This window comes from Hippopotamus amphibius, chromosome 1, assembly GCF_030028045.1.
Source record: "Hippopotamus amphibius kiboko isolate mHipAmp2 chromosome 1, mHipAmp2.hap2, whole genome shotgun sequence".
NCBI classification, from domain to species: Eukaryota; Metazoa; Chordata; class Mammalia; order Artiodactyla; family Hippopotamidae; genus Hippopotamus; species Hippopotamus amphibius.
In genome coordinates, this window is record NC_080186.1 from 161,425,949 (window position 1) to 161,450,454 (window position 24,506).

General features: G+C 41.5%; 1 protein-coding gene across 1 annotated transcript in view; it reads left to right on the plus strand.

The window, feature by feature from the left end:
* The window catches only part of NRG2 (neuregulin 2), a 219,206-nt gene that overhangs the window by 27,560 nt on the left and 167,140 nt on the right, over positions 1 to 24,506 (plus strand). Inside the window, exon 4 of the mRNA XM_057733613.1 lies at positions 15,710 to 16,495. Coding sequence (XP_057589596.1) covers positions 15,778 to 16,495 — 718 coding nt within the window. The 5' untranslated portion in view covers positions 15,710 to 15,777. The remainder of the gene's footprint in view (positions 1 to 15,709; positions 16,496 to 24,506) is intronic.

Genomic DNA, 24,506 nt, shown 5'->3' on the forward strand with positions numbered 1-24,506 from the left:
AAAGTTTAGATTTCCACAAAAGAAAAAAGCTGAATGCACAAAAATTACACAAATAGCTAATATTTGTTGAATGCTTACTATGTGCTAGTTACCACTGTAAGTTCTTATTTATGTCCATCTGTCCCTCACAGGTAATACAATATTAATTTTGATCATGCAGTCAAGGTGGTACCCGCTATCTCCAATGTTTAATCATCTTTTGATTTATTTTTTCTTGCAACTAATAAGAAACGGGGAGGAGATAGTTTAAGACCATGCAAATATCCCATTCTTCACCAAACATTTCTCTTAGATATAGCATCTATTGATGACTCTTGCTTGATCTTATCTTTACCATGAATGTTACAAAATGATGATTTTCCATCTAGCACCCTGTCCACATTTGCCACTTGTCCTTCACAGGGCTGCATTATGACTTTCATGAGCCCTGTGATCTTTTGATTCGTGGGCCCCTTACTCCATTAAAATTTTTTTTAATTGTATTTCATGACTGTGTTGGTATAAAGATTAATATGATCCAAGCTAGATTTATCGTTATTACATTTATTTTTCTTTTGGTTTAATTTAAAAGAAATAAAAATTAAAACATTTTCACTGGCCTTTAAAAGTATCATGGGATTTAGACACTGTGCCTAATGGATATGTTGACTCTAGGTCCTCAGTATTCTGCCCTAAGCAAGAGGCCTCCCTTCTCCCCCATTTATCTATCTATCTGACTATCTATCTACCTGTCTATCTAACATCTATCTACCTATCTATGATTTCGGACTCACGGACTGCTATTTTTCTCAATGGTCTGTAATTTACTATTGTTTTTACTTAGTTTGGTGCTCAAATTGTCCCAGACATCTTCAAGCTGGCCCCCATGTCCCTGTAATAGGTTCCCATCATCTTCTAGCACTTACTATCTGGCATAATGAGATGTTCCAGTCTCCAATTGTACCTACATTTTCCAGCCCTGGTATCAGCCATTTCTCAGAGGAGCTCGGGTTCCTTTTAGTGGGGAATGGTAGAAACCAAAATCTGGGCACCAGACATGCTCATTGCTATTGGGTTGTATTTGCTTCTTTGGCTATTCTTTCCTTTGAATAGGAAATATAGGCATGTACATATCCATATACACACACACACGGATGTATACCTATACACAGGCACAGAAATAAACGTATATATACACACATTCATTTTTTAGAAATCATGAGGTTAGACCAGTTCTCTAATTCTAACCTGTCTCCACAGGATTCTTTCTTGCCTTCCTTATTCTATACTTACATATCCTTCTTCCTTAGTAAGAAACTTGGTTCCAAACAATTTGCTCAATCCTAGATTACATCTAAAATAATTTCAGAATTGCTTTGCCCATACCACTATAATTAACAATCATGCTAAAAACAGTTCAGGGTTTGTTTGCACTTTTCTCTCTCTACCCTCTCCAAAACCTAGGATATACTGTGTGCATAAGTTCTTTGAATTAGTTCTCTTGTTTTATCTTAATTCCATTTAGTGTGGTCATGGTATTCATTTGAAATAAATTGTGTTCATTTGTTTGATTGGCTTTTGGTTTTAGTTTTTTCTCCCTTTTTATTATTTTTGAGTACATAAGATATTAACATGCTTTCAGAAGTCAAAACTATGTAAGAATTTACATTCAGAGAAGGGTCACGCCCTTCTGTATATTCCTCCCACCCCTGCTCCTTCTAGGAAACGCATTTTGTTGTTTTCTGGTTTATCTTTCATATGTTTCTTTTTGTAATGATAATGTGTATTTTCTTGTTTTCCCCTCTTTTCTTATAACAAAAGGTAGCACATTACATATGCTCTTTTGCACTTTGCTTTTTTTCATTTAATATCTCCTGGAAATCATATCATGTCAGTTCATGGAGATCTTCCTCATTCTTCTTTACAGCTGCATAGTACTCTATTGTGTGTGTGCACTATCATTTATTCAGACAACTTCCTTCAGTTAGATATTTAGGGAGTTTCCAATATCTTGAAATTACAATGCTACAATGTATAATCTTGTTCATGTGTATTTTTATGTTATTGGAGGTATAACTTCAGGATAAATTTCTACAAATGGGATTGCTGTGTTGAAGGGTAAATTTGTATGTAGTTTTGCCATATTCCCTCCAGCAATGTATGAGAGTATCTATTTCTTATATCCTCACCAGCAAAATGTACTGTCAAGCTTTTGATTGTTTTGTGAATTTAGCAAGTGAAAAAACTCAATATGCTTTAATAATGTACATTGCTCTTATTATGAATGAAGTTGCTGTGTTTTTATATGTTTAAAAACTATCTTTATATATGTCTTTGTGAATTGTCTGTTCATGCCTTTCGCCTGTTCTTCTACCGGAAATCTTCTGTATTTTTACTGTTTGATACAGTAGCCTCTAGTTGCATATGGTACTTGAGCACTTGAAATGTGGCAAGTACAAATGAGGGACAGAATTTTAAATTTACTTAGTTTTAATTGCTTACAACTAAAATGTAAACAGCCACATGTGGTTAGTGGCTACCCTACTGAGAGCACAGCCTTATGTCTCACTTGTAGCTCACAGAAGTCTTCTTACCTCCTTTTCTCTAGAATCTAAAGAAACTGAGCATGATATCATGATTCACGAATGATCCTATCATTGCCCTGTCATACAGTGTTTATCTGTAGTAATTTGATTAGTGTCTGTATACCTCATTGGATTACAAGCTCCTCGGGGGCAAGGGCTGTGTTTGTTTTTTCTCACTTTTATATTATGCAGAGCACCTAGTCCAGTATCTAGAACATAATAGGTGCTTAACAAATATATGGGCACATGAATGAATTTAGAAGTATATAAGTATACCTTTGGTATAAATGCAGACTCCACTATCTACCTGTGTGTCTGTGTGTGTGCGTGTGTGTGTGTGTGTGTGTGTGTGTGTATGTGTGCTTGAGAGAGAGGGGGGTGGGGAGAGAGAGACAGAGGTTTCCAAAGAGAAATCTAAAAATGTAGAGAGGATACCAAGACCAGGTTATTCAAGAGAAATGGAGTTGGTTGCAGAACACTTTGGAATCAGAAAATTGACTTTATTAATAATAAGATTCTTAAGCACTCACTATATGCGAGACAGTATCCTAAGTAATTTATGTGAAGTGTTTTATAGTATCCTCATAAAATGACCCTGTGAAATAAGTACTCTGATTATCCCCGTTTTACAGATGGCATGGAGGAAAAGAGCAGTAACTTACCCAAGGTCATACAGCTAGTAAGTAGTAGAGCAAGCATTTAAATCTAAGCAATCTGACTTCAGAGCCTACCTTCTTAACCACAATGCGGTATTGCTTTCTATTTGATTGTGTCCATATGGTGACAGAAGCTTAGTGACCTCAAATGTCTGCATAAGGCATTTGTCTAAATTTAAGCTTCAGTAAACCACTGTCTCCTGGAGGTTTAGACTTCTCTCCAATGGTGCAGGGGGAGGGAGACCAGGATAAGAGAATATGAAAATCTACAGAGGATCCCTTTTCTCCAAAAGTCAAACAAATATTTTTACCTCTAGGATTTTCTGCCTTGTACATAATAAAGGGAAAATATAGGCTTTTCTTTGATAAAACAAAACACAAAATAATCAAGCCCCCCTTATCCAAACCTCTGGTCTGGTAAGAAAGCTGAATGAAAGCTGAGTTACTATAGTCTTATTGTGCATTAGCTAGTTTCATTCAGCTTTCCCTCTCTCCTCCCTTCATCTCTAGCACATATTTAGTGCTCCATACATGGTCTTATTTAGTTGATATTTCTAATATTGATACATTTTTCTATTTAGTTGTTTCTTTGTTTCACGTAAAGATGTCTTATCTTCCTGTGCTAATTATCCTCTGCTTGCACCGGACCCATTCCCATTCCTAGATTCACTCTCCATCCTTCCCTATCCTGCTCTGGACTGTGGGGCACTGACCTCTATGGGTTACATCACGTGGGTTCCCCTGACCTCTAGCTTCCAATGGGTTGGGCAGAAGCTTGGCACAGGAGTGGGAAGAAGAGTAGGAAGAAAGAGAGATCAGGGTATTTCTTCTCCCCTCTTCCTTCCTACTTTGGTGCCATGTTCTTGCAGTAGCTGCCTGACAGCCCCTCCTACAAGGCTCCAGCGTTCACTGGGCTCCCATAACACTTTCCTCACCTTGCCCCTGCATGTCTACGGAGGGAAAGGTTTTAGCAAACTCTTGCTTGTCCCTGGGTGCTTCTACATACTTGCTTTTCCTGAACTGCCCACATCTTTATAAATAGTCCCTTTAATAAATTATTTTCAGTAAACCGTTTTGAGTAGAATATTATTTCCTGCTTGGGACCCTGCCTGACATATTTCCCCTTTAGAAGTCTTTCAAAATTCTTAAAGGCATGGAAGAGACCTAGACTTTCAAAAAGGAATAAGGTTAAAAATAGGCCTCAGGTAGATTGTCCCACAAATTGAATCAGGAGATTTTATCACTCTATTTCCAAGATTATTCTGGGGAGAAACACTGAATGTGACAAATGTGTGTACCCTGTTATATGCATCAGACATAGTCCCTCAGACTCTTTTCACAGCTTGAATGAAATGACCTCAAGATTATTCATTCCCTTTGCCCTGGGACTCTGATCATCAAGAAACCTTGTGATTACTAAACTGGTTTCCCAGGTAACTTGATCCAGAGAAAGGGGTACCCTGGAAGGCAGACCCTGAAATTGGGTAGACCCAATAATCCAGACCCTGAAAAAAGTACGGCCTTCACTTACATTAATCGTGAAAAGAAAAAGAATACAGTTCTCCATCTTTCCCCTTCTACAAGTACACTATCTTTTCTTTTTTTGGCTTGCATTTTGCAAATTTTTTTTTTCTTATGGTTTCAGCCCTGTATTCAAATGAAGATTCCTGTTACCCAGATCTATAAGAAAATCTGTATCTCTACTCTGATATTGTTATTGTATCCATATTCTGTCTTCCTGCTTTTCTATTTTTTTTAAATTTATTAATTTATTATTTTATTTTATTTTATTTTGGCTGTGTTGGGTCTTTGCTGCTGCGCAGAGGCTTTCTCTAGTTGTGGCAAGCGGGGGCTACTCTTCGTTGTGGTGCGTGGGCTTCTCAGTGAGGTGTCTTTTCTTGTTGTGGAGCACGGGTTCTAGGCACACGGGCTTCAGTAGTTGCAGCACACAGGCACAGCAGTTGCGGCTCTCGGGCTCTAGAGCACAGGTTCAGTAGCTGTGGTGCACAGGCTTAGTTACTCGGCAGCATGTGGGATCTTCCCGGACCAGGGATCGAACCCATGTCCCCTGCATTGGCAGGCGGGTTCTTAACCACTGCACCACCAGGGCAGTCCCTTCCTTCCTATTAAAATAGAAGAATCAGTTTTTCTGTCCAAGAGCAGCCCTTTTCCTTGTGGTGTTATATGCTCATCCTCTTTTGTCTTCTGAAGGGCTTCCCTCTTCAATTATCTCCTTTTCCCCCCACAACAATTTCTTCCCCTGGTTGGAACATCCCCATTAGCTTATAAGCATGCTCTAGCATCTCCTGGTTTGGTAAAAACCCTCCCTCCACTCCACATCCTCCTCCAGCTAGTGCTTCATTTCTCTGCTTGTCTGAACTTTTTTAAAAAGTTGTTTATACTGGCTGTCACCACTTCCTTACCTTTCATTGACTCCGTTCTGATTGACTCTTCCTTCCAGGAAACCATCGCTCCACTGAAACAGCTTTAGTCAAGGTCATCAGTGACCTCCACATTGTTGAATTCTCTTGCTCTTTCTCATCTTACTCAGCCTCTTATAAACACTGGACACAGTTAACCAGTCTCTTTTAAAAAATACTTTCTTCTTTTGACTTCCATGGCATCATTCTCTCAGTCTCCTTTCCTAACTCCTCCTCCTCTGTTCAACCTCTAAATGTTGAGTTGCCCCAGGACTAAGTTCTAAACTTGCACTATGCACACGTGGCTACTGAGTACTTGGAATGTGTTGTGTGAAATGAGACATGCTGTAAGCATAAAATACACTCTAAGTTTCAAAGACTTGGTACAAAAATGCATGTAAAATATCTCAATAATTTTTATATGAAGTACATATTGAAATAATATTTTAGATAGATTGGACTATTAAAATTAATTTCACTTATTTCTTTTTACCTTTTTAATGTGGCTACTAGAAAACTCAAAATTACATATGTGGCTACTAGAAAACTCAAAATTACATATGTGGCTCACATATATTTCATTGGGCCGTGTTTTTCTAGATCCTCTTCCTGATCAACTTTCTCTTTTCACCATCTTATCTAGTGCTGTAGCTTTAAATGCCATCTGTATGTTGACTCCCAGATTTAGACCTCTGACTCTGACCTCTCATTTGGAGTCCAGACTTACATATCAGCTGATAATTGAATTTCCAATTGAATGTGTAAAGGTATCTCAGTATTAATATGTCAAAAAAGGAATTTTCTCTTTTCTCCAGCCCTGTTATGTCCCCTGCTCAGTTTCACATCTCAATCAATGGTGCCATCATCTGTCCAGTTGTTAAAACCAAAAATTGAGTTATCTTTGATCACTCTTTCTTACCCACTTCATCCAATCTTCCAACAAGTCTTGTTGGTTCCACCTTCAAATATACTTAAAATTCCATTCATAACTCTTCATCTCCACTGCCACTACCTGGGTGTAAGCCACTGTCACCTCCCACCCAGACCACTGTAACAGCTTCCTAACTGCTCTTTTTGCCTCCACTCTTTTCCCAATACAGTTTCTGCTCCATATCTCAGAATGATCTCTTTTAAATATAAACCAGATCATGACAGACCTCTGCTTAAGCTGTTCATGACTTCTCATTGTACTTAGAATAAAATCCAAACCTACCGTAGCTTGCAAGGCCTGGCATAAGTATGATCCCTACTTATCTCCCTAACCTCATTCCATGCCACTCTTCCCTCTTCTTATAACCTTCTCCAACCTCATTGGCCTTCCTTCCATACTTTGATCATGTCAAGTTTGCTATTGCCTCAGGCCCTTCCTATGGTATTCTTCTCTGCCTCAAATGTGCTCCCAGAATTTTGCATGGCTGATTCCTCTCCATCCTCCAGATCTCAGCTCAAATGTAGCCTACTTAGAAAGACCATCCCTGCAAGTGGTATTCTGTCCTAATCACTTTCAATCTAATCCTATCACACACTCTCTCTTTCTTCCTTCCTCTTTTCTTTCTCTTACAGAAATGTTTTATGTATTTGTTTCCTTTTTAGTGTCTTGAAGAGTATAAGCTCTTCAAGACCAGGGACCTTGTGTGTCTTATTTGCACCTGCATTCTCAGTATCTGGTATGAAGCTTGGTCCACAGTAGACACTAAAAATAGTTGTGAGTGATACATTGCAAAATTAATATTAATCAAATGAATTTTTGAAAAGAAAGAATGAATAAAACTATTTGGGGAATAAATACATTCATTTGGGGATGAATAATATAAAATGTCTAAGAAACTAAGGCATAACTTAAGGAGCTATGCATTGGCATTAGTAGACATCAATTCCTTAGTGTGATTGAGTTTGTCATGTTCAGCAAATATTGAGGACCTAGCATACTCTCTCTGCCCTCAGAATTGGGAGAGCTGAGAGAACAATGGGACACTGAGCCTGAGAGGCAAAGAGGGGGATGACATTAAAGAAGAAAATGGGGGGGAGGGAGAGGGAGGAAGGCCCAGGGCAGGTGCTAGCTCAACAGATAATAGATCCTGACTCTAACATTGCCCAGATTTTAGCTCTAGCAGCAACCATGGCTATTATCTCTTTGCATCTAGGTCAGTATGCATAGTAGGTTTTCCATAAATGCTTTTTGGTAGAATAAGTAAATTTATGAATTTTAAAGAAAACTCAGGAAAAGTGAAGTCTTAAAATTTCTGACCTTGGATGATATTGGAAGCATCTGGGAAGCAAATGAAAAAGAATGCACATGAACTGGAAATTATGAGGTAGGAACAAGTTTGAATTGGACACTCAAAGATATGCTAGCCTGAGGATTTCGGAGTAAGAGACTAATTTCTTCTCATCCTGCTTCACGCCCCCAGAGTTGAATCAACCTCAGAGTTCCTGTTGACCTCAGGAAAGGATTCCAAATACACAAATCAGGAAAACAGAGAGAGGAAAATCTTTGAATGTTAAACAGCGAAAACATTCAGCTTGAACGACATCTCATTTTTTCTCAATCCAAATTAGACAGACTATGATGTATAAAAGAAAACAAATGCTGGTGTGAAGCACAAATGTATTATCTGATCGCAGTAATACAGGACAGATACATCTGTGTCCAGACTGTGCTTCTGCTGTGGTCTATTTTAGGGAGCTTCTGGATTTGAATCTAAAACTGATATCTGGAAAAGAGATAATAATTTGTGCTCACATAGCGCTTTTCATTCAAAAGTCTCAAAGCACTTTACAAAGAAATAAGTATTATTATCCCAGATGGAACAACTCAGACAGAGGGGCCGCTGCCCTTTTCAGCAAATTGGAGAGTGTAAGCCCTTGGACTCTTGATGCAGCCCTAGGCTATAAATTATTGAATCATGTCCCCTCTTGATTGGGAGCTGGGACTACCAATGATGTGACTTTTAAATATATATATATATAAAGTAGAACATCAGGCTCTATGCTTAAGAATTTTAGCATGTGCTCAAAAAATATGAAAACGGGTGGTTTTAAAACTGCTGAATTTGGGGTAAAGTATGGGTACTTAAAGTAAGAAAAAGGTTATTCTAGTCAGACTAATACTAGTTCACATGTGCTAAGCATTATTCTAAGTGTGCTGTATATTCTATTATTAATACTCACAATTTTTAATCAAAATATAATCAACACATGACATTATATGAAACTATCAGGTGTACATCATAATTCAACATTTGTACATATTGGGAAATGATCACCACAATGTCTAGTTTCCATTGTCACCATACAAAGTTACAAAAAATTTTTTCTTGTGATGAAAGCTGTTCAGATTTACTTTCTTAGCAGTGTTCAAATTTGCAATATATTTTCGACTGTAAGACTTGCAGCAATTTTAATGATGTAGGAACTATTATCATTTTATGCATTTACCGTTGAGGAAACTGGGACCCAGAGAAATTAAGTAACTAGGCCAAATTGTCAGTTAAGTAAGTGGCAGAGCTGGGACTCGGACGTAGGCAGCCTGAGTCTGTTGCCCATGCTCTTAGCCAGTTACTCCGTGCCAGGTACTGTGAAGCATTTTGGGTGCATTCTGTCACTGAATCCTCACAAAACCCCTAGAGGTAGATATGTTATTATCCCGGTTTTATTTGAGGGGGACAGTAAGGATTAGAAAGGTGAAGTGACTTGCCCTAGCTCACATTCCAGTACGGGTGGAGCCGAGATTTTGCAATATAGACAAGAGGACACTAGGCAAGAAGTCCGGGTTTTAGTGCTGTTTCTGCCACTAACTAAGCTATGTGACCTTGAAAAAATCCAATAGTCTCCATGGTCTCTACATCTTCCTCTGTGAAAGGAGACCATCGGGCTGCAATGACACTGATTCCTTCCCAATGCTAATATCCTCAGAGTCTCAATATCTGTTTTCTATTTAGTCCCTTGTTCAAAAATCCTTGGAGGAAAAGAAATAAACCACAAAGAACCTGAGAGTGACTCTGGAAGCCAAATTTAGAAAACAGATCTCAAAAGGAGAAAAAAAGAAGTTTACAAAATATCTTTATTTAGAAAATGAGACTGTCCTGCAAAATGTTCGGCTTGATTTGTGACACCCAGTGACCACATAAAGGCCATACACGTTGCCTTGATGGACCAGTTCTCCTGGATGTAAGAAGCCATGTAACCTGGTTCAGTGGCCATTTCTGGCCACTGAATCGGCTAAAGCTGGAAGAAGTCCATCTCGTGTGGGAGGGATCTAGGAGAAGAAGCCAAGCTTTTCATGTGGGTGTTCTATCTTGAATTCAGTATGTCTATACCATTCTGTCTACTTCTGTTTTTGTTCTCAGTGATTATTATGTAGTGACACAGCCCACTGCTACCATGAATCAGTTTTTTCACAAGCCTGTGGGGAGCCATGGTACACTGAAAAGGTCTGCCTTCCATTTCTTTGTCTGGTTCTATTCAAAAGTATTAGCTTGATCCACAGGAAACAAAGTCATTATCTCGAAGACATATCTGTACTCCCATATTCACTGAAGCATTATTTACAGTAGCCAAGTTACGGAAAAAACCTAAGGGTCCATCAATGGATGAACGGACAAATGTGGTATACATATATAATGGAATATTATTCAGCTTGAAAAAAAAGAAGGAAATCCTGCCATTTGTGACAGCATGAATAAACACGGAGAGTATTATGCTAAGTGAAATAAGCCAGACAAAGACAAATACTGCATGGTATCATTTATATGTGAAATCTAAAACAAGCAAACAAACAACAACAACAACTCATAGAAACAGAGAATAGAATGGTGGCTGCTGGGACTGGGGAGTTAAGGGAGGGGCAGAGGCTGGGGAAGGGTATAAACTTTTAGTTATAAAATGAATATGCTCTTAGGATAGAATGTATAACGTGGTGACTATACTTGATAACTATTGTATAGTTGAAATTTGCTAAGAGAGTAGAACTTAAGTGTTCTCATGAAAAAAAGGGGGAAATATTATATACAAGGTAATGGATATGTTAACTCAATTGTAGAAATGCTTTCACAATGTATCACATATCAAATTATCACCTTGTACACTTTAAGTATATGACAATGTTGTCAATTATACATCAATAAAATAAAGATAAATAAAAGAGAGAGAAAAAGAAAACCCAAAAAACCCCCCAAAATGTGAGCTTGAGTTTTATAAACCTTGGCCCTATCAGTAGCTTTGTGATCTTGAGAAAGTCACTTAATTCTCTCAGAGTCTCAGTTTTCCTCATTTTTTGGTAACATGATGCTTATACCACTTGCTCTCCAGCATTATGCATTTCAAATAGTCTGACATTGGTGGAAGTATCTTGGAGAGATTGGAGACCTCTCAGATGACAATGAAAGTGAGGCTGTGAGAAGCCTTCCTCAGAGAGACATGGAGGTGTTATGCACAAAGTGAGCCTGAATGGGAACCGCAACACTGCCTGCCACTTGGGCAAGTTATTAAACCTCTGTAAGTCTCTTCAGTTTGTAAAATGCAAAGTTATTGAGGCATGGAAATATAAACTTGAAGCTCCTGACACACATGAGGCCATTTAAATATGGTAGCTATTATTGTTTTGACTATCCAGTACCAAATTACACTGAAGAGTTAGCAGGTTCAGAATATCAAGCTTTATTCTCTAAGACTGTGTTACCAGTTCACTTTGATCCCTAAGGAAAAGCCAGAAGAGAATTGGGCTGTCTTTCTAGGAAACCAAATACCCTGGTCTTCTCTACTAAATGGCAGATGTTAATTCTGAAAACTTATCCTCATACACATCACACCTTGGGGAAATCTGGACAAGTACCTCCCTTCCTTTTAGAAATCTCTGCCTACGTCTCCACCCTCTGTGTCCACAGAAATTCTAGTGGACTGTTGGGATCTCAAAACCTATCTTTGCATTCTAAAGAAGATAAAGTTATAGTGCAGTGATTCCCAATCCTTCTTTTAGTGCCAGAATCTCATTTTAAAGTTAAAAATAATTTCAAGGAATCCCATATAATAATAGTTCTACTTTAAGTAGCTTTTGATTGAGAAATTACATGATAAAACAATCAACAGCAGTAAAAAAACTAGAGGATCTTCTCTCAAACATTGTTTGGAATAGGTAGTATATGAACTTAAAAAAAATTCACAAGATACAAAAGGGAACACCATGAAAAGTATTCTTGCACACCATTCCTTTGCCACCAGTGCCCTTCCCCAGAGCCAGCGATTGTTTCCATTTCTGCTGTGTTCTTTCAAAGGTAATCTATGACCTGCAAATATTTATGCACTTATCCTTTTTAAAAAAGACAAAATGGTAGCATATCTTGCCACTCTTCTTCATCTTGTTGCACTCTCCTGCATACATAACGTCTTGTTATACTTTAAAATGGATATGTGAAAAAAAGAGATAGAAGACATATTTTTATTCATCACACTGGCATCTACTATTGAAAAATTGCATTGCGTTGTTTTTTTACATTTTAAAAAAATTTTATTTTATATTGGCGTATAGCTGATTAACAATGTTCTGATAGTTTCAGATGCACAGCAGAGGCACTTAGCCATACAGATAAATGTATCCATTCTCCCCCAAACTCCCCTCCCATCCAGGCTGCCACATAACATTGAGCAGAGTTCCCTGTGCTGTACAGTAGGTCCTTGTTGGTTATCCACTTTTAACATAGCAGTGTGGACATGTTGATCCCCATGAAGGCACTGCATTTTTAATGTACGGAAAGTCCTAGTGTGCAATAACTACACACCACATAGAGAGTCTCAGCTCTTAGATTAGGAACCACTGGTAGAAGTAAAATATCAGTAATATTCAACATTTATTTTGGTCCTTACTCTACACCAGGCATTGTTCTAAGCACTTTACATTTATTATCGCATGTAATCCATAGCCTTCAAATCCTTCTAATCCCAGTTTAAATGTTATCTCCTCAGAGAAACCTTTCCTTATCCAAGTAGACCTATCCTCTCCCCTTCCCATTATTTCCTATCATTTCATCCTGTTTATTTCCTTCAGGACAGTTACCTATTTGTTTACAGTCTATTTGTTTACTGTTGTCTCCCTGAATGGAGTAAGAGTTTTGTTGAGTGGGGACAGTGTCTGTTTGGTTCACTGTAGTATATCCAGCGATCAGTTCCATGTCTCGGTGCTTGGCACAGAGGAGCCATTCAATCGGATATTTATTGAACTACATAGGTAATGAGCAAAAAACAATTTTTTGAAGTAGACCCCAGTATAATCTCTATTATATGAATGAGGAAGCTAAGCCCTAGAGAGAGAAATAAGCCAAAATTAGTAACTTATGAAATTGGTTTGAAATACAGTACTGCTTCACCCTAGAGCACAAGCTCTTCGCCACTGCTCTGGTCTCAGAAACAGAAGACTGAGTACAGCCTTGGCTGTGTGGGATCTTGAGTAATCCCCTTTTCCTCCCTGGGATTGTTTCTTCCATTGAAAAATGAGAAGGTGGAGTTAGTAATCTTCCTTACAGCTATGATTGGTCAGAATGGAAAAGGAGACACTGAAGGTGCCAACAAGATTGGCTTGATGCCTTTCAGAGAGCTGAGTTTCCGTTCTTTAATTCCTACCCTCCTTCCTTCACTAAGAATTTGCGGATCCTGGGACTTCCTGGGTGGCGCAGTGGTTGGGAGTCCGCCTGCCAATGCGGGGGAGGCGGGTTCGAGCCCTGCCCCAGGGGGATGCCGCATGCCGCGGAGCAACGGAGCCCATGCGCCACAACTGTTGAACCTGCGCTCTGGAGCCCGTGAGCCGCCGCTGTTGAGCCCATGCACCTGGACTCCGTGCTCCGCAACGGGAGGGGCCCCCGCAATGAGGAGCCTGCGTGCCACCGCGAGGAGTAGCCCCCGCTTGCCACAACTGGGGAAAGGCCCGTGTACAGCGACGGAGACCCAACACAGACAATAAATAAATATATAAATAAGTAAAGTTATTAAAAAAAATAATAATAATTTGCTGATCCTTATTCTATGCCAGGCACTGTGTTTGGGGTTCCTTTCGATAGGAATCTAAAGACTAATAGGACATAGTCCCTGCCATTAAGGTGCTTAGTCTGATGGACCTAATGCAGACCCATTAACAGCTGCTTGAAGTACAGTACAGGTCTTTGCCATAATAGTAATATGTATGAGGCACATGGATATACAGAAAAGGAAGGAATCAGTTGCATCCTGTATGCATATGGTGGTAGGGATGGTGATGCATATGTAGAGAGGGAGGGATGAGGCTTACTGCTGAGCTGGGCCTTGGGGATAGAGTAGTTTTCCAGGTGGACAAGGCGGAGGTGAGGCTTCCTGGACACAAGAAACATCATGTGCAGAAGCACACCAAGAAACAGTACAATGTGCTGAGGATTGCTAGGGTAGGGACTTGGCTCCCAGAGGATAGAGCTGGCTAAGTAGGGGGACCCATGAAAAGCCATGCTGAAGAGTTTGGACTTTACTGCTGAGAGCAGCGGCATGGCCAAATCATACTTACATTTTATTTTTAGAAATATCACTCTGGCAGTGGTAGGACTGGAGGAGGGTGATGAGGTGACAGGTGTGGAGACCAGTGAGAAGGCTTTGTGGTGGTCCAGGTGAGAGGTGAGGAGCACTTGGACCACAGGTATTCAGGTAGAGTTGGAGAGGAATGCCCAAAATAAACTGGGGATTTTTAAAAAGGAAGTGGCAAAGGACTTGGTGGTTGGTTGGATGAGGGAGAATCAAATGAGACTGAGGGACTTGTTGGAATGGATTGCGTGCCCATGTATAAAATGATTCCACTAATGATCGTATGGAATTTGGAGTTGGGTGGGAGAAATAATGCTGTTGGCTTTGAATATGTTAAGTTTGGGGTGTCTTTTAGCCAGGAGGAAAGCTCTAGCTCCTGCCTTCCTTTCCAGAATAGCATTCCTAGCCAAAGTCAGACATCCTGGAGCCAGTTTCTTGCAGTCTCCAGTCAGGGATAAGATTCTCCAAGACCTCACTGGAATTCCTGAGCTCCATATCCTTCAAGGACATAAGCTGGGTATTAACAACTCCCTGTATTCTTAATGATAGAAGGAGAATGGATCCCTAATTTGCTTTTTCAAATCAGATGCTGGTTTCAGTGGAGCAAACTCTCCTGCCTCTTGCCAGCACCACACTTTTAAAAAGAAACCATTTCCTGTGGGACAGCTCTGGCCCTGAACGGCTCTGGCTCTCAGGTTGGCTCCCAAGAAGCCCCCACCTCCTTTAGGGAGCAGCTTTTTAAAAAGAAGATGAGCTTGTATACCGTGCAGCCTGGTCCCGCCTGGCTGCTGGAGCCCAGACACTTGGGGACTGGACCCTCTCTCAACCATCATCCCTGGTTAGGTGTCCTCAACGCCGAGGCAAAATTCAATGCAGCCCCAACTCTTCCCCCAAATGACGGGGCTGGGATTCTCCCCCACCTTAAATCGACTCTCCAGCGCTCACCAGGCGGTGGCTGGGCCAAGCACGTGGGCTCGATTAGGGGCTGGCCTCTAGGGTCCCCCCGGGGAAGGGGTATATACAACCAAGGAGGCAGGAGGCTGGCCAGTCACCCCAGCCGTGACGATCCCCTTGGCTCCTACAGCCGATGTCCAACGGCAGGGCATACCCTGTGTCCCACTCCCACCTTCATAGGACGGTGCCTGAATCTGTTATCTCTACTCCGCCCTCTGCTCACGCGCTACCCCACTGTCGTGCCCATAAATCCCAAGAGCAAAGGGTAGCAAGATTCCTCCGGCATCCCTGCGGGCCCTGAAGCCGGACACTAAAGCAGTGCAGTCCCAAGCTTCCCCTGCAGAAGCCGCGCTCCCCACTCGGTTCGGGGGTAGAGGGGGCGCGAGAGAGCAAGTGGGCGGACGTCCCATCCTCCGCATCCACCTCCAGGTCCTGGCGCGCCGGGTGCGAGCGCTGCGCGGCTCCGCGCTGCGCATCGCGGCCCGCTTGCCGCCTGCCCCCTGCCCTAGCTGGGCCACCTCCCTGGGCTGCCGGTGGAGGGCTACAAGGCGCTAACGTTACGCTGTTTCCGGTTTTCCAGCGGGCTCTGGTTTCGCCTCCCAAGGCGGCGGCGGCGGAGCGGCGGAGCCCCCCAAATGGCCTGGCCAGATGCGGCAGGTTTGCTGCTCAGCGCTGCCGCCGCCGCCACTGGAGAAGGCTCGGTGCAGCAGCTACAGCGACAGCAGCAGCAGCAGCGAGAGGAGCAGCAGCAGCAGCGGCGGCGGCGGCGAGAGCAGCAGCAGCAGCAGCAGCAGCAACAGCAGCAGCAGCAACAGCAACAGCAACAGCAGCATCTCTCGTCCCGCTGCGCCCCCAGAGCCGCGGCCGCCGCAACAGCCGCAGCCCCGCAGCCCCGCAGCCCGGAGAGCCGCCGCCCGCTCGCGAGCCGCAGCCGCCGGCGGCATGAGGCGCGACCCGGCCCCCGGCTTCTCTATGCTGCTCTTCGGTGTGTCGCTCGCCTGCTACTCGCCTAGCCTCAGGTCGGTGCAGGACCAGGCGTATAAGGCACCCGTGGTGGTGGAGGGCAAGGTACAGGGGCTGGCCCCGGCCGGCGGCTCCAGCTCCAACAGCACCCGTGAGCCGCCCGCCTCGGGTCGGGTGGCGCTGGTGAAGGTGCTGGACAAGTGGCCGCTCCGGAGCGGGGGACTGCAGCGTGAGCAGGTGATCAGCGTGGGCTCCTGTGCGCCGCTCGAAAGGAATCAGCGCTACATCTTTTTCCTGGAGCCCACGGAGCAGCCCTTAGTCTTTAAGACAGCCTTTGCCCCTCTTGACACCAACGGCAAAAACCTCAAGAAGGAGGTGGGCAAGATCCTGTGCATTGACTGCGGTGAGTCGCCCCCTCCCTCTGCTAGAGGAAGGGGGGAGGGGCGAGGTGGTGGAGAATGGGGGTGGGGCGGGAGGTGCTGCAGGTGCCCAGGCCTGGCAGCGCCCCGGCCGGCCGCTGGGACGTGGGGCCGCCCCTGTGCAGGGCGTTTGGCACGGTGGGTGAGGGTGTTGGGGCTGGGGAGAAGGAGGATCAGGCTCAAAGTGTGCCAGGGGTGAGGGGCGGGGGGAGGCGCTGGCCTGTGCCAGCAGGGATCTGCGGCTGATGTATGGCATGTGGGGCTGGAAAGCTGCCATCATAGCCCAGTAGCGGCAGGAAAAACGGAGAGGTCCTGGTGTTGCTGGCCCGAGGCTCAGTGAGTCAGGAGTGACCCTCGGAGGCCTTGCCCGCTCTGCTCTCACGGGCCTGCCTTGCCCAGGCTGGCAGGGTCTGCAGCAGCAGCTGGGCAGACTCCCAGGATGTGAAGGCCTCCGCTTACAAGTTCTCCTAGGGAATGATGGCCCCCGCCCCCTCCTTCCTCTTCTGGGCTCCCGGCTCAGCTCATCCACACCGCTGGCGCAGGCAGAGTTGGACTTTTTCTGCTACTGTTTTCTGTCCCCCATGAGCTCAGGGTTTTTTCTCCATCGTGATTGCCTGTCTTTGCTAAGCTGGCAGCACAGCGATCTCTTAACCTCCAGGACTAGTGAGCAGACACCTCTTTTGGCTGTTTCTGAGAGATCTTTCTAGGGCTGTTGATTGTGATGACGGTGAAATAGAGTAACTTCTGCCGAATGCTGTTAAGTTCAGTTCTGACATCTTACCGGCAGGATGTGTTGACTGAATATCTCATCTTCATGATGTTGGGTGCTGCACAGGAATGCAGGTGATTAGAAACAAAACACTGAAATCTGTAGATCTGTGCAGCTGGGAATGGAGGTCTCCCATGTCAAAAGTCAAAGAAATGTCAGTTTAAGCTCTTTTTCTTCTTGTCCCTGAATCCAGTACTTACTTCTTAGTAAGTTATTTCAAACCAAATTGTCCCCAGACTGGAGTGTTTGGTGTTAGCTTGTCTTGTGCTTATTGACATTGGGGTTTAACTTTGTCCCAAAAGGCTGAATTTGGCGTTTGCAGTGTGACTCTGAGCTGTGTAATCACTGAATTGTGATAGATGTCCTGGTCTGTCATAGAAGTTGGTGTGTTTACTAGTTTACCAACTGGTTCTGGGTAGTGTAAATAGAGTTTGAGTAGCAAAGAACATGTAACAGCCCGTGGGAAGTTTTGCTGCCCTCATCTTTCTAGATCAATGCCTTTGACTTTTGGAAGCTTCCTTTCTCCCGCTTGTCCCCAGCCCCCTCCCTGCCCCTGTCCTTCAGGAGACAAATTTTAGTTTAGTGGTGGGAGTATATCTAGGTATTATGTTATACTGTGATCACTTTAATCAAAAGAATCTTGCAGTGTCTTAATAAGGAGGAAAGAAACTTTGGTGATAACAGCAGTTTATCTCTCTGACATTGTTCTGAGGAATATTATTGACTGATCTTTAATGGTGGTTTTATGCTCTGAAATGTTTTATGACAAGTTGAGACCAGTTAAGAATGTCTAATTTTTTATTCTGTTAAGTATTTTCTCTGAGACTCCTTGGGGAGCTGTGGAACTGTATTGTACAGTGGGAAATAGATAGTAAAAACATTTCCCGAACCTTGTCCAAGGACAGCTTCTGTTTTGGTTTTCGGTGAGTTGCTCCTGAATGTACATCGCGCACATTGCCACATAATCCCTGGTCTGACCACCAAGTCCCGATGGTCATCGTCCCCTGTCTTCCTCCTCCTTTCCCCCTTCCTCCAACAATGCTACCTTGTTTGTTTTAGTGAGTGTTTAATAGCTTAATAGTTGAATGTGGAGATCATGAAAGATCTGGGGGTCAGAAATATAGCCTGCTTTTAGGCTGTGGTCATCTCATATTATGAACATAGCATGTGTAATATAGTTCTCAAAAAGATAAATTTAGGACTGCAATCACTGCTAACGAGAAGGCCCTCACACATCACAAATTATCCAGGGGCAGGAAGGTGTATGGGAGTAAACATTTTAGAATGCCGAAATTTTGCTTTGAATTGATAGTATATAGATACAGGTCAGTTTGGGGGGCTTTATCTAAGGGGATTAGAAATTAAAGGACATTTTTGTGAGAGGAAACTTGTGGAACTGGTGATAAAATGATAGAAGAGCATAAACTGCATTTTCTTATTTTCTACAATGTGGTTAAAGAAAACATGCACTAGTAATGGTATATTAAATAAGGAAACAAATCTCCCTAACTAACCACAACACCTTCCTTGTGCTCAGCAGGAAATAACTAACAAATTCATTTTCTGTTTTCTGTCTCTAAAGAAAGCCCTCTGGGCCACAGGGTCATTGGGAACATTTTCTCCTTGGAGCAGATCTGCCCATTGCAAAATAGGGAAACTGGCACCTGGAAACTGTCATCATGGCCCTTATATTGAGCAACTGTGGTTGAATTGTTACTTTGTTTAGCCAGTTTCAGCTCTGAACTTGTCTGGGTTCTGAGAGGTATGATTCCTAGGGAGATTGTCCAGAAAGCTGTGTTTTGGTGGGCCCGGACTTTGGGATAAGGTACCATATGGAGAGATAAAGGTCTTCATAAATGGCTAATTTTACTACAACTATGAAATGTTGACTTGAAGCCTGTTAAGTCCTCCTGGAATAGCAATATCTACCAGAGGGGCATTTTTATAGATCTAATGTGTATCATTCATCCCAAATTACTACCTCTGGTGGTAAAGAGCTGAGTAAAATCTTAGCATTTCTCATAAGATTACATACTTGGAGGTGTTTTCTGAGGCTTCTGAGGAAAGGACAGGAAAAAGATTTGAAAAGGACTCTCATGGATTAGCAACTCTGTACAATGCTATAAAAGTATCCTGTTCTGCAAATAGTCCTGCATTTTAAATTATGGTTACATATATTTTGGTGTAATTACACTCTATCTTATTGCTTTCCTATATGTATATGGTTTTTAAATTGTTTCCTTATTGAATAGACACAATAGTTTTTTTTTTTTTTTTTAAGAAAGACTATTCTTCCTTTGGAACTTTCTGATTTGTCTTTTTCTTCCAATGTATAGTGTACTTTGTTGTTAAAGACAGAAAAGGTGTATTCCCGGGGGACTTTACATTCTTTAGGATAGTTTTAAATTAACGTAGCACCCAGATTCATATATTAGAGCAAGGTGGTTCACAAAATTCAGTATAGCAAAAGCGACTGCATATTTTTAATGCTGTTTATTTAAAGAATCTTTTCTTCCACAGCCAGCTGGAAACCCAGCTGTGCTGCAGCTTGAAGATGAGAAAGTGAAACTAGATTAGAAACTGACCAGTCCTAGTAGTGAGGATAGACTTGGTTATAGATTTAGGGGTAGAATTACCATCACAATGTCATTATTTCCTTCAGTGGCTGCTTTCCTCAGCAAACTGGGATTCTTGGGGGCAGGAACCATATCTTTGAGATCTTTCTCCTAGCTGTCCTGCCCTTCAGTGTTTGGTACTGCCCGATGTTTGGTACTGCCCGGGGCTTACAGAGGGATTCTCATAAGTGCCTTTTGAATGGATGAAGTCAAGTGAAGTTCAAAAAGCAAGCCTCCAGATTAATACTAAAACAATCTTAACTCCTATGTGTGACACCAAGTCTTGTGCTGAAAAGCTGAGTTTGATGATAGCCCTTACCTGTCGCTATGGGAACCTTTTCTTCTGAAGGAGTCCTTATCAACTAGAGTACTTAACCACAATGTGTTTAATCATCATGCCTGATTAGTGTTAATGGGATTTGAGCGGTGGAGTATCCAGGTGTTGTTGGAGAAGACCCTCTTTTTTTTTTTGGAGGGCAGATTGTTGCCACCCCCCACTCCCCTGTTTAAACAAAAATAAGATAACCATCAACTTGAAATAACAAAAGGTTTGGGAGCTAGTGATAGTGGTATATTAACTAACTAGGTGACTAGCTTCTTCTTGGTCCCAATGCTCTTAACCATCTTTTGTTATCTAGGACATTTTAATTTCATTTCCTAATAGCAAATATGTCACTTTCTCCTTTATAAAATTGTATTTATATTTTTGAATATGTAACACCTTCATAGGGCTCAAAACTTAGAAAGTACATGAGAATATACAGTGAAAAGTCTCCTTCTCACCCCTGTCCTCAGCTACCCAGGTCTTAGGCAATTATATTCTTGAAATGTGTATTTCTCTAAAAGCAAAATGTTTTTCAAGGTAATCTTAAAGTTTTTTTCTTAACAGATGGATAATGTTAATTTTGCCATTAAGCCAATATTATGGTAAATTCTTCCCAAGTAGTACATATATACATATTTTTTAACCTCATCCAAGATGTTAACCAGTATCCTACCTTATAAATATAACCCTAGAATCAGGAATAAAAATGCCAACTTATTTTTCAGCTACTTTGCCAATAAGAAGTTTTCTATGACAGTGAATTTTGTGAATGCGTCTTAATTGGGATACTCAAAGGAGAGATCCAAAGGTTTGTCACTGAACTTTAGGGCTGTAGCTCCTCCCATACAGCAGTTCCTACTGTTTACACTCTTGGTAGGTAATCTCACAGTAGCATCCATGTGGGAAATCACATGATCCCATGTATGGGAAGAGAAAACTCCACAGTGCATGATTGCTTTGATTCTCATTTAGAATCCAAAGACCCCAGCTGCTGATGAAGAGCTTGATTTTGATCATATTCATGCACAGCTGGTATGACTCCAGGGGAATTAGCCCCTTGAATACTATTTTGAAGTACGATTAAGGTAACTGATTTGAACATAGTGTTAAAATTTCAGAGGATCAAGGAATTGCCATTTGGATAAGTAAGGAAAAAGCAAATATGCAAATCTAAACAGTGGGAAGTCTTAACCCTCTAAAGCCTGTTAGCTTAGTGGCATATGGCAATTTTGAATATTGATTTAGAAAAGGAATGATGATCTCACTATCAATGAAGTTTCCCCTGTGCAGTCTTTGACACTTGTTCTTGGGTCTTTCTTTTCAGGCTCTGAAATGTTGTTAGTATAATTTACACAAAAAGTAAAAGAAATTTCCCTCCAAATTTTGACTTTGGATGGGTGTGTGTGAAATGGGGATTTTTGTCTTACTTGTTTCCTGAGAATTAACCCTTCCCACTTACTGGAATTTGTACATAGAAATAAACCCAGTTTGTGAATTTCAAGAGATGATATAGGGAATGCTTTAGAAAATTGAGGAAAGTAGATGAATTGAGCAGTGGACCTGCTAAATTATGACAAGTTTGAAAAAATGACTGTCATGTGAAATTCAAGTAGACTCTTTTAAAAACAACACTACACACAGATGAATCTTGGTGAGTAATGTTTCAAGCAAGCCTGTAGGAACTGAAGCAAACCTTGAGCATGATTAAAAGGCTTTAGGATGACATGAAAGAGGACATGCTGTACCCAGGCAAAGAGCTGGGAAGCTTTTGCCAGTCTGGGGTCAAAAGACAGAGATTCACACTGACTGAGATCATTTGCTGCTAATCAGCTGTGATGTTTTTGATAATTATGAAATGAGGTTGAGTTAAGGAGTCTTCTTGCTCTGGCCAGTAGCTGCTGGCAGAGTGTGGCATACAAGCTCCATTCTGCAGTAACATTCCTTCCTGCTTTGTACATGCAGTGAGATCCAAAAAGCCTCTCCAGGGACCTTCTCTGGGACAGAGGCTGTAGCTCTTCTGTGTGCCTCAGCTCAGAACCTGATTGTGCTGCTTGCCTCCTGGCATGGGACTGGAGGTGGTTAACATTCCATTTGTCCTTGCAGATGTTTCCAGAATAGCAGAGGCACAGGTATCCTAGACAGTTTCCTTATTCTACAAGCAACACAGACCCCCAACATGTGATGTTCAGGTTACTCTTTATTCTCTCTTCGGAAACAGAATCCTTAATGGTTCTCTTTTTCCTTCAAAAATTTCCTGCTTTGTGCTTAGGACATTGGCTTCCCCCTCCTCCTTCCCTCCCTCATGTTTATACAGACTGAGGATCTGTCTTTGTCCTTTAGGCTGGGATGTTTTACTTGGTCTTGATCTTGATATTGGTCCAACTAACAGAAGCCAAGCTGAACTAACATTCTTCAGAATTAAATGAGAGGAGGGTTACCACATGGCTAAATACCTGGTCCAGCCCATGGGAAAGTCAGGACATCATTAATTTGATTGTGACAATGATACAATTTGGTATCCCAGAGGTTTTATTACTAAAAGAGCTTTCTTTCATTTCCATCTTTCAAATGTTTGCTTCAACAAACGTGCTCTGTGTAAAGAACTAGGTACTTTAGGGGAGTTGCATCAGATACAATCCCTGTCACCAAGGAGCTTACAATCTAGAAGTACAAAGATATGACAGTAATTCAATCTAGAATGTGAAAAATGCCATAAGATATACCAATGTAGTGCTTTTGGGAGGACAGGAAGAATCATAAAAGAAAGAAAGATCTGGTTAGAGGAGTAAAGAAATTTCTTGGAGAAGTAGTTTGAGATGGGATTCTAATAGTCAGAGATAGATGAGGTGGAGGTGGTTTAGGGATAGAGAGAGATGAAATGATTGATTAAATCAATTCCATGCAGACAGAGCAGCATTCTTAGTAGCCGAGGGGCATGTTTGTAGTATAGGAAATAACCAGGATGAAAGGGGCAAAGGGCCTAAAGAGGTAAATCAGGATGATATTTCCACCCATCTCGAGTGCTAGACTGATGAGTTTATTTGTAATTATGTAAGTAGTATTTGAAGGCTTCTTAAAAGCAGCTCAATAATGTGTTGTAGTTTTCAATGAATGGGTCTTTCACATATTTTGTTAAATTTATTCCTTAGTACTTCATGTTTTGTGGATGCTTCTGTAAATGGTATTTTTGTTTAATTTTGTTTTCCACTTATTCATTGATAGTATATAGAAAGATAATTTTAAAAATATTGACTTTGTATCCTGTGACCTTAATTAATCCACTTCTTCATTTTAGTAACATTGTTTTTGTAGATTTCCTAAGGATTTTTTTCTGTGTACATGACTGTATTGTCAGTAATAAAAAAAAGACAGTTTTACTTTTTCCTTTCTATTTGCCTTTATTTCCTTTATTTTTTTCTTGCCTTATTCAATTGGCTGGAACTGCCAAGTGCAATGTTGAATAAGAGTAGTAAGAATGAACATCCTTGGGGGAAAGCATTTAGACTTTAGCTATTAAGTATGATGTTAGCTATTTTTCATAGATGCTCTTCCTTTAAAAAAAAAAAAAAAAGTCTGCTAAATCTAGTGTAATGACTGAGAGTTTGTGCTCTACAGCTAGATAAACCTGGGTTTGGAAACCATCTTCTACATTTTCCAACTGGGTGATGTTGGGCAAATTACCTTCTGTATCTTAGTTTCCTATAAATGGAGATAGTGATAGCACTTAACAGGATTGCTATGACTATTAAATGAGATAATGCATGTAAAATAATTAATACAGCACCTGCTCAATATGTATTATTAGCAAAATCTTGTTAACTTAGACCAATGTGAGCAGGAAGACCAGTAAGTGAAAATATTAAGTTCTGGAGGACTGGAGGCAGACAAGGGGAGAAATTTTTACTGAAAACTGTATTATATGTGTGGTCTCATTGTAGGGAAGCCCATGGGAGTCCAGAGTATGAATGCTGGTCCTACGGAGGTCCCAAGTAGGCTACAAATCTTGATGTGTCCATGGGTCTGTGTTAGTCAGTTTTTTGAGATGCCCACCATAGAAACTGCTTTTCTCTGTTTCACAGATAGGAGGACTAAGACTCAAACTCCAAAATGACCCTTTCAAAATTTCAGCATGTTTGTGGGGTCTACCAAGGGTTCACATCATGGAGTCCTGCTAGGTCTGCTCTTTTACTTCAGCAGGTCTTATCTTACATTGTATTGTTGTTAGGAGGGGTTGCTGAAAGTCCCTGGAAAATGGCTGAAAGCATCCTTTTTTCTTTCAAAGTAAG